Raw genomic sequence first — 11,285 nt, forward strand, 5'->3', positions numbered from 1 at the left:
TTGTAGGCCCTACATGCGCTTTTTAATTATTGTTGTGGACCTGAGGCTCTATATTGTTGCTTTGGTTGAGTTTTCTTGTAAGGGATTAAGTCCGATTATAAGAAAGACTCTGTCGAAATTTCAGCAAACCTTAAGATTTACTCTTACTTCTATAGTTTGAATTAATTAGTTAATTTTTGTTAATCTTTTGATGAAGGTCAATGTGTGTGTATAGGTGATCGGTGTTGACTGTCTTCTCCTTCCAACTGTACCAGCTATAGTCAAGTCAACCAGTCTGTGAATTGGATATTGATTATTTTTGTAATTTTAATATTATTTATATTTTTGGTATGCTTATGTAAATACATTTAGATACTTAGTTAAATAAATTATGAGTATTCTTATTGTTGCACATTTAATTGTTATTAAATTACTTGTGTTTGAAGCCTAAGGATAATTTAAAGTTCTGTGCGTGTTATATATGGCATATGATGGATATGAATTGGCCAAGTAGTTGCGGTTTGAGCTAGTCTCACTAGATCTCGATCCTTATGGATATAAAAAGTCAGGGTGAGATACAACTTTGAGTTGATCTCGCTGGGCCCACACTTGAATTTAAGTGAAAGTCCAGCTTGACTTGAGTTGAGTTCGCTGGCGGTATTTAGATTGAAAGAGCTGTATATGAAATCAGCTCTCATATTTATGTATTGATATGATACACTATATATGTACATAGCTCTAAATTATCTTCTTGTGCGAATATTAGGTGAATTGTTTGTATGTCTGTTGGATATGCATTACATGGTAGAATTACACTTTTTTTTTAAATAGTTATAGAAATTACATTTATAATCAATATCTAAACTCTCTGAGTTGAACACTCATTCCTATTCAAATATTTTTTTCTAAGTTGCAGGAGGAGCGAGTTTTTTTTTTTTTTTTGAGTTGAACCAACATTTTCCTCCATAAGTTATGGTACTTCTTAGTTTAGTATTTTTTTTATTATGTCTATTTATTTATTTATCTATTTTTTCAATTACTAAAACTCTACTGTGACACTAGTTTATGAATATATTGTATTAATTAATGAAAATTAATTATATTAATTGATTTGTACATATATCAGGATTGAGCTAAATTCCCCGAATAGTGAATTTTTAGTATTTATCAGGTTGAGTTGACCCAAATTAATTTATAATATTTTATTTTATTTTGTTTTGCACGTTTAACCTTGAATTTTTGGGTCTAATCATGAGTTTAGAAGTAACAAGGCTTACTATGGATTTCATGAGTTTTATATTGACCCAAATTTAATGTCAATCCGACCCGTGAAATCGAATCGTCACACTACTTTACTCTAAAGTCCAACCAGATGATAATAATAATAATAATAATAATAATAATAATAATAATAATACTTTCTCCAACGTAATTTCAATAACTTGATTATTAATAAATGTATTAACTTTGATTGTCTAATTATTTTTCTATTTTTTTATCTCAATTAGTATATAAATTTTTTTCCTAATATATGATTCTTTAAAATTTATGCGTCAAAAGTTTTCTTTCCTTAATGTAATTATTACAAAAATTTAATTTTGACTATTTCTCTTATTATAAAACGTTGTTATTTATAAAAAAAAGAATTAAACAATAAAATTTAACAAAATTTATTTCAATAATTGTATATAAATAGTTGTGATGAAGGATAATATATTTTTATATAAAAATATTATAAGAATTTAAACTTGAGAAAACTTAATTTAGGGCGCTTGATATAAGATATAAAGTTATTTTTAATGCTCTTCGAATATTTTTTTTAAAAGATCTAAATTAATATTTTTGTTAATAGTTAAAACTTAAAGAGTAACACTTAGCCATTAGTTCCAAAGGTATCACCACTTAAAACCACTTAAGCTAGAAAAAATTTTATCAAGTTTTAAAAAAATACAATTTAATTAAAGTAATAATTCAATACATATAATTTATTTTTTAAAAATTATATATTTTATTTTCAAAATTATTTAAATTTAATTATTACTTTAATTTTTTATAACATAGCAAATATATCATCTTTTTCTAATTAAAATTTACAAAATTATTTTAATAATTTATTTATAAACGTGCAAATTACTAATTTTAATATTATTAAACACCCCGATGCTTTGGTGTGCCCCTTCAAATTTGATTGATAAATGAGCTTTTGAAAGTCGATTTGTCGCAACAAGAGATATTGTCTCCGCCTCTACAAGTCGGGATCATATATATATATATATATATATATATATATATATATATATATATATATATATATAACCTATAAAACTTGATTCACCTTTGCTTTCAAATTCAAATACCAAACCGAATTTGAAAATATAAAACCTCAGGAAATTATCGGCAGTGAGGAGAAACACAAATGGATCAGATGATATAACACAATCCTTTAAAATTCAAGTGCTCAGGTAACAACAAAATATCAAACCTCTAAACATAAAATTCATTAGTTTCAAATTACTCTACGAAGAAAAAGTAAATTGAAAATTTGCAACTCGGAAAATTGAAACGAAAAGAAGCTAGCTACTTAGGCAACTAATATATGAGGACTAATTACCTGACATGATTGCATAATTTCTTTATGATATTTGCTTGAACATATTAAGAACAAGTTTTCCCCATTATTTTCTGGTTCTTCTGGAGTGAAGGCAGGGGCAGATTTAGGGCATCCTACGTGACTTTTACCTTTGCCAACTCTTCTTAACCAAAGAAGCTTGAACTTCCACTGTCATGGTTTGTGTATTTTGAACCCAAATACTCTTGGAACATAACTCTGTGTTGGCTTTTGTGGCTTGAGATGTCCATATGTCATCAAGAACACGTGAGGAAATGTTGTTCCAAAGTAGGCTCCATCAATGTCTAAATAAAGTTAAAGGAAACTTGAGAAAAATTAAAACATACCCAAAATATAGCGAATAAAACATGTAGTAGCTCAGTTGATAAAACACTATTAACACAAAAACAACTTCTTACAAATTCCATCAAGTATGCACGTGTGAGGCGAATCCCCAAATTACATCTCCTCCATATCAAGTTAATTATTTCTCTAACTTACCATTTGAGATGTTAGAAAAAGTGTGTCCAGGCTTAATAAACTGTTTGTGGATTTCTTAGAACTGCTATAACAATAATATTTGAGGACAAGGTAAAAATGGACAATTTGGAAAGTCCACACATTTTATGGTGGGAATGAATAACATTACTTAGTATTTCTGCACAATTTTCAAGATAACAGCTATAGATGTAGGTCGTATGAATTTATCAATATTAAGCTCGAACTAAGTACTATAAATGGTAAAAGAAAAGCAACTAAGGCTACATGCATGCACTTCTATGCCATTATGCAGGCTGCAAATAAGCTGACTCAATTATTGGAGGAAGCACAGCTCAATATGATATTCCAGATTGAACTAGGCTCCAGCTCAAGCTCAAATCAGGTCATAAATTGAATATACAAAAAAACAAATACATCATATAATCCATTTATATATGCTGAATTTTGTACACTATATGAGCCTTGGCTAGAGCTTTTTAACAAGTGGACCTGTAATTAGGTTTGAGCTCAGCTAGTCGATGAGCTAGATTTTTTAGCAGGTCTAATGAAGCATATTAAAGTTTAGCTGGATGCATAAGAATATAAAAGATTAGAAAAAAAATAAAGGAGAAAAAAGCCAAAATTTAGGAGAGTTGTTAACAATTCAAAAATAGTAAAAACAACTTTGCAATACATTAGGAAGCAGTTTATCCAAATATAATGAACATCATATTCCAATGTAAAAGCATTTACCCATAACTAGAAGAAAGTAAATAAACTAGTTTGATAAGAACCCTAGGACAAGGCCTAAATATAATATTTACAAATCCTTATCCACAGTTCTTAGCCTCTTAGAATTGAAAAAGTTTGTGCTATCTGGAAAAACATATTAATGAATATGTTTGTCTGGACCAAGGTGAACACCTAAGTTGTCATAACAGGGGCTAAGATGAATATACGCAATACAGGTCCAAAAGAACAAAGGATACTACCTTGGTATTTGGAACGGGGGTAGTACACATCTTCACATCTGGGGCAACATATTTTGACAGTGCTTGACCGAGGAATGTCTGATTGACCAACTGGAAGGCAGGGCTGTCCACAGCAGTAAACTCTTGGGCATCTCCCAAAGTCACAGTTCTTGTACTTGTCCAGCTGTAGAAGCCACAACAGCATGATTCTAGTTGGTGCCCAATATTAAAGCTACTAAATCATGAAAAAATTCAACTTAATGGAAAAACCTCACCATAGCTACCATCCCTTTGCCAGTCAATATATATCGGGCATGAATCAGACCATAAAGCATCTCTGCCGCTGACTCCACTAACTCATGTTGTTCCTCTGTAAACATATCTCCTATCCATCCCCATCAATTGCGAAAAATAATCAAATAACTAAATAAGCTACAAGCACGTATTTCAAAATTCTAATACATACATGAAATGTCAATGACAATTAGGCGTATGTGATTCAGTTCAGGCTTTGCCTAGGAATCGAAATCGAAATCAGAACGGGAACAAGAACTGAACCAAAATTTAAGAATGGTTCCGGCTCGGTTTTTTGATGTTTAAGGTATGGTTCAATTCAGTTTCATTCTCGGTTCTTTGGTTTCAATTCAGATTTTAGTTCTTGAAACAATTTTATACAATTGTTTCCATAAAAAGTCATGCTTGAATTAGTATTTAAAGTTTAAAATTAATTATTAATACACAATATATCATATATCATATGCATTTTTTAGTTATTTCTAAATTATATAATTTTTAACTATAAGATACATATACAATTATGCATTAAACATATATATATATATATATATATATATATATATATATATATATATATATATATATATTAGTACACTTATAATTAAGAATTATAAGATAGTGATTTAATATATTTATAACTAAAATTATAAAGAAAAGATAGAGAAATGAAAAAAAAAATTAGGTTGCATATAGTCCACAAATATATATATTGGAAGCATATAATACAGCACAAAAATCATAGAAAAGCATATGTATAAAATTGATTCTCGGTTCAGTTTGTATGGGTCTAGTACAATTATAGTTCAGTTCTTAATGAAAAACCAAAACTGAACCAAAATATTAAAATAAGTTCGTTTCAGTATAGTTATTCAATTTTGCTCGAGAAGCCCAAGAACCGTGCACAGCCCTATTGACTATTAATGTCTGGATACATTGCAAATATAATGGCATTAATGCATGTATATGCATGTTCACATGATTATATCACACCCCTCAACATGAACTTTGTCTAAAGTGATTGAGCTTACCATGAGAGGATTCAACATCCAAAATCAAATCAAGTGCATAATCATAATAAGGAACTTGACTGCTTAACCCACAGAGGTTAAAATCATCTTGAATGTAATCATCATCGACTTCACAAAAGAATTCATTTCCCCGCAGATTGCAAAACCATGAGATCCAGGATGTGTCCTCCCCATCAGAACCACTAACCTCTGAGTCTTCACTGTCTGTCTCAGATTCCTCTGCAGTATATAAAAGATTTACATCAGCCAACAGACAAAATCAGGTGCTGAAATTAATCAAGGCTTGCGTCAGGCATTTTGTACAAAACTAATTTTCTTTCATAGGTCGCTGCCTTGTACAATGGCAGTCCAAAAGAAGAAAGCTTTAAGAAGTAATAAGCAGGAATGTCCAGGTAAGGCTTTTTCCATACCATGCATCTGACTCAGCCCAGAGACTATTAACACAGCATGCGAAGGACAATTACACTAAAAGTTTTTCAAAAAGACACAAATCTTGGCATATTTGACAAATTTAAAGTCACTAAGAAAAAACATTAAAAAAATCTTACAAGGAGATGTGCCATCATCTTATAAAATCAATTTAACTTCATCATGATCAAAATTATCCAAAAACAGTAATTCAAAATTCTGCCAATCAGAAAAATTCTAAACAATCTAGAACAAGTATGCATAATGAAGTTGGGAAAGAAAATTTCCCATCCACCTTAGACTATACAAAAAAAAAAAAACCCAGTAAAACAGCAATTAGAAATTTGCCACTTCAAAAAGGTAGATTCTGTGGATTAATGATTATGGCAGGTAAAAACTTAACATGTTGGCTTTAAAGGTATCATAATTAGCCTTGAATTGAAGCAATTATGATTACTCCTACAAACCACTTTAGAATCCAAAGAAAAAGCTTTAATTCTCATTAGCTGCTGATAACAGCAAGAATTTAAACCGTTTAGCCCAAAAACAATACTTTAACATCAAAATTTCCATAATTAAATTTAAAAAAATAATAATAATAAGCATAAAGCTCTTCAATTTCGAGATTGAATATACAACAAACCAACATTAACAAAAATATCAAAATACACATAAAAAATGCTAATGAAAGAGAAATACCATCGGAGGAATTGTTTTTGGAGAGGAGATCTTTGCGATCAGGCGGTTGTTTCCCCATGAGACGAGACTGCGACGAAACATCCTTGTTGATTGCTCTGGAGGTAGAAGGAGAGGAGCGCTCGAGATGTTTATCAAGAGCATCGTTGATCCGTTTCCGATCGACAAGTCCCACCTCAGTCTTGGACCCACCAATCCCTCGTTCCCTGTACATGACGATGACGATCTCCTCCTCGGCGAGGATTAGAGTTGGTCTTCAGGGCAAAATCATGGATGCATGGCTCGGAACGGGTGAAAAATCCAGGGTTTTCTTTGGATAGAGGGAGAGAAGGGATAGTGCGAGCTGAAGCTCCGGGGTTTTCCCCTTTTTTTTTTTTTTTTAATTTTTCAATTTCGGAATATTCTCTCTCCAGATTTTATTGGGTTTTCATCGAAATTAGAAAATTAGCACACCTTTATTAGAGAGAGAAAATAAACGCAGCGATAGCCTATAGGGTAGACATTGCGAAGGTTGAGATCGAATCTAATAGGCTCTTCCTAGGCCATTGTGCATGCACACACGTCACTTCATCACGTGTTTTGTTTAGCTGCCGCTGGGGATTGGCAACGGTCCGTTGTACACAGATATCCAAACCCAGGAGCATAAAAACGAAATCGGGTGGAAATTGAGTTTGAAAAATAGTAACATGACCGATTTGAGTTGACATCGAATTATGTGTTAGGTTGAAATTTTACGAATTGAAAATCTATTATTAGAATTAGTTTATATAAATAATTAAAATATATATACGTTATATTTTATAATGATATTTATAAATTTTTATATATTAAATATTTTTTAAAATTATTAAAATTTTTAAAATAAAAATTATTAATAAAAATATTTTTATATAGTTTATTAATTAAAAATATAAAAATAAATAAATTTAAATATTTTTAAACTATAATAATTAAATTTATGATGAATATAAATAATTAAAGGTAAATTTTAATTAAATTTAAATTATAAAAAATTAATTAATTTATAAATATTTTATCTATTATTATCATCACGTTCAATTTCATAGGAGAATAGAATAAATTAAATAATAATTAAATTAAAAATTTATATATACATTTTTATTTATTTTTTACAAATTTTTATACAAATACCTATTTTGATGATTATAAAAATTTATATTAGATATATTTATTTTATTTTTATTTATTTTTTAATTAATATTTAATAATTTTTATATTTTATTATATTATGATCGACTTAAATTTAAATTTAAATTTAAATTCAAAATCCACAAACAATCTCAACATTATTAAATTAAAATTTCTTGATTATTATTATTATCATTATTATTATAAAAATTTTGAATTTTATAAACATATTATGCAAGCGGATTATGTTGACATGATTTTTATTTTATTAAGGAGAATTTGAAATTTTGATATAAAGGAATTATTATATTTTTTAAGCTCTCTTATTTTGAAATAAAAGTTTTGTGGGGCATATTTTGTACAGTAATTGCGGTTAGTTTTAGCCAAGGGCGGATTTTCCTTGTCAATTTAAAAAAAAAATAGAATAATTTTTTTTATTAAAATATTATTATATTTAACAAAATCACTTATTGTTTTGACAATTATAATATTTATTATATAATAATAATTAGCATTTAGATTAATAATTATTCTACTTATTCTTTTGATAATTGTCATGTAATATATGAAAATTTTAATGTATTAATTTATTTGTTAGTCAATAAAATTGACATTAATATTATCTGTTATAATTGGAAGTATAAAAATTGTTATTAAATTTAATAAATTCACTTATTCTTTTGATAATTATTGTTATTATTATATTATAATAATAATTAATATTTAGACTAATAATTATTCTACTTATTATTTTAATAATTGACATATAATATATGAAAAATGGAGTATATTGATTAGTTTGTTAGCCAGTGAAATTATCACTAATATTATCTTTTGTAATTGTAAATGTTAAAAGTATTTTCTACAACGAAAATTATGAAGATTTAATTATATAATTGAGTTAAATGATTATTTAATGGCGATAAATTTTGAAAGATATCATTTATAGTATTAATAATGAAACAATAAATAAATACTTTAAAAAAATAAAAACTCATGAAAAATAATTGTAAATTTAAAATTATAATGGAAATTTATTATTTTTATGAAATTATTTTTTCTATTTGATAAATGTTATATATATATATATATATATATATATATATATATATATATATATATATATATATATATATATATATTATTACTTAATTTGTTGGCTCCGCCTTTGGTTTTAGCAATGTACAATCTGCTAATCAAAACCCTTGATAATTAAAAATTTCATCGTAATAATTATATTTTTAAATCTGCGAATTGTGATTTTTAAATATTATTTACAACAATATATTTATTAAATATGTAACAACCCAGCAAATTAAAAAAAAAAAAAAAAAAAAAAAAAAAAAAAAAAGATGCTGATGGGATTTTTGGCGTGTGGCAGTGGGTTTCCCACTGTCACAGCCAGCTTTTCTTTTAAAAAAAAAAAAAAAAAAAAAATTGAAATTTGGAAACAGACCCATGCAAACCCCCCTCACCCCCACGCACTCTCTCCCTTTCACCCTCTCTTTCTCTTCCTTTCTTCATTTTTCCTACAAAAGGACACCACCGCTGGCGATGAAGACCGGTGAGTCTCCAAAGATGCTCCGCGAGCCTCTACGGCAGCAAGCAAGGCGGCAAAGGCGGCAATGGAGGCTAGTTTCAATGAGAGAGGGAGGTGGGCGGATGTTCGAGGCTGCCTCTTTCGAGATTCGTTCCGACGACATCTGTTTGTTGTTTCAGACGAGGCTGGGCTCTTTCAACTCCCGCAAAGCAAGCTTCAAGAACCAACCAGCCTCGCCTCCAACGGTGGCCGGAGGGAGAAGATCCGGTGAGGGAAAGTTGGAAGAAAAACATATGGGTTTCGAGCTTTCCGGCCACTTTTCCGGCGATCCGACCGTCGGATTGGAAATCCGAGGCCACCGATGGACTCAAGACGACGAGATCTTCGGGATAGGACTGGTCCCGCTCCGATCGGACACCGTTTGAAAAAGGCGATAATCGGACGGTCCAGATCGCTTGGTGAGATTTTCGAACTTTTTCGATTTCTAAAATTTAAAAATAATTTTAGGATAATTATTAACAAAATTTGGACTTAATTTAGGTGCGATTGGATCGAGGATAGCTCACCGGCGTCGGGACTGCATTTTCAGCCAGATCCGGCTGCCCGACGGCCAATCTCAGAACTTGGTCAATATTACAGTCAATCCTAGCATTTTCGCACGCTCGATGCCCAGTGTCGAATTGGCATAGGTAAACCCAACTCCAAGTTGCTCATTTTACTAATATCGATTTAGAATAAAATTCATAAAATATTCGTGGATTATCGAAAAATTATAATTCCTTTTGCAATAGTCATATAATATTATTAGGATCATGAAGTAAATTTTAGAATTTTTAGAGCTTGTTTGAGTGGATTTTTGAAAAATGTCAATTATAGGGACTAAAATGTAATTTTTAAAATTTTAAGTATTGTCTGATTTGGAGGGCCCAGGAGGGGCCATGTGATATTGATGAGATGTGATTGTGGGAATTGAGAATTTAGAAGTGTTGTTTGAGCCTTTTTGCAGGTTGGGTAGGTCTCAGGTATAGGGGAAACTCTCACGATTTTCTGCATGAATTAGGTCATCTATTGCCTCTTTAGAGTTTTATTTTGAGTTAGTACTAATAAATTTATAATTTAATTATTAGGTGATCGAGGTCACTATTTTTCGCATCCAAAGAATACAATAGTCATCGATAATCGTGAGTAAAATATTAATTTTAATTGTAATTTTGTATTATTATATGTTCAAAGATGCCCATGCATCACTTATATGCATATATTTATGTAGTTAAACTCTAGGCACGATTTATGTTGCATTGATAATCGTTAAAGTGCCATGAATGTTGTTGCGGTAATTTGAAGCGCAGCGTGCGTTGGCGTGCGTGTGATGTGGTGTGGACTATGGATAGGACTCGCGATCCACGGCTTGAGTTCTTCACGACCCGATCCTTCGAGGGGTAGTCACGGCTTGAGTTCTTCTGGGACCCTCGATTTGGTTTATTGCGAAAGTCCGCTTGAGTTCTTCACGCACTGTGTTGGATTTAAGAGAGTCAGATAGGGATCAGCTCCCATATGTTATGATTGATGCTACAGGGTGCGTGAGTGCTCCAAATTACCTTTTTGATGTTATGATGTGAAATTATTGCTGGTGTTGCATTTCACTCTACAGGGTGCATTAGCTTTAGATAGTTATAGAGATTATGGTTAAAATTGATATTTTACTCTCTGAGTCGAACGCTCACTCCTGTTCAATATTTTTCCAGGCCACAGGAGGAGTTATTTTACAGAGCGACCTGTTTTCTTTCTCGCAGGTTTAACGTCGATTATTTAATTGTATTATTATTCTCTAAATTTGTAATTTAGGACTCCGCATGTGCTAGTAGTAGCATTAAGTCTGTCAGGGACTGTATGAATTCAAGTTTGCGTATTAATAAATAAAAAGAAAAAAAATTTTATGAGTTTTAAATGGTTATGAATGAGGTAACAGGTTGAGCTGGCTCCCAAATTTTTATTTACGATAATTTTCGCTAAGTTGGCCCGAAATATAATTATAACAGTTTAATTTAAATTATTTTATTTGCATATTGGGCCTAAATTGTGGGTCTGGTTATGGATTTGAGGAATAGTTAGGCTTACTACGGGCCTCG

General features: G+C 30.3%; 1 protein-coding gene across 4 annotated transcripts; it reads right to left on the reverse strand.

Annotated features, from left to right (window-relative positions):
* Positions 1-2,386: 2,386 nt before the first annotated feature.
* On the reverse strand, positions 2,387-6,994 carry LOC110639399 (casein kinase II subunit beta-1). 4 transcript variants are annotated; one of them, XM_021790323.2, is made up of 5 exons: positions 6,471-6,994; positions 5,364-5,582; positions 4,314-4,423; positions 4,057-4,222; positions 2,387-2,892 (listed from the first exon to the last, which is right to left on the reverse strand). In XM_021790323.2, exons 1-5 carry the CDS (start codon positions 6,679-6,681, stop codon positions 2,762-2,764), a joined length of 837 nt encoding a protein of 278 aa, XP_021646015.2. In that variant the 5' UTR covers positions 6,682-6,994; the 3' UTR covers positions 2,387-2,761. The 4 variants fall into 4 exon arrangements, with proteins under 4 accessions (XP_021646015.2, XP_021646017.2, XP_021646018.2 ...); XM_021790325.2 differs by having other exon boundaries at positions 4,314-4,408; positions 6,471-6,953; XM_021790326.2 differs by having other exon boundaries at positions 4,060-4,222; positions 4,314-4,408; positions 6,471-6,949.
* Positions 6,995-11,285: the final 4,291 nt, after the last annotated feature.

This window comes from Hevea brasiliensis, chromosome 18 (genome assembly GCF_030052815.1).
Source record: "Hevea brasiliensis isolate MT/VB/25A 57/8 chromosome 18, ASM3005281v1, whole genome shotgun sequence".
Classification (NCBI taxonomy): domain Eukaryota; kingdom Viridiplantae; phylum Streptophyta; class Magnoliopsida; order Malpighiales; family Euphorbiaceae; genus Hevea; species Hevea brasiliensis.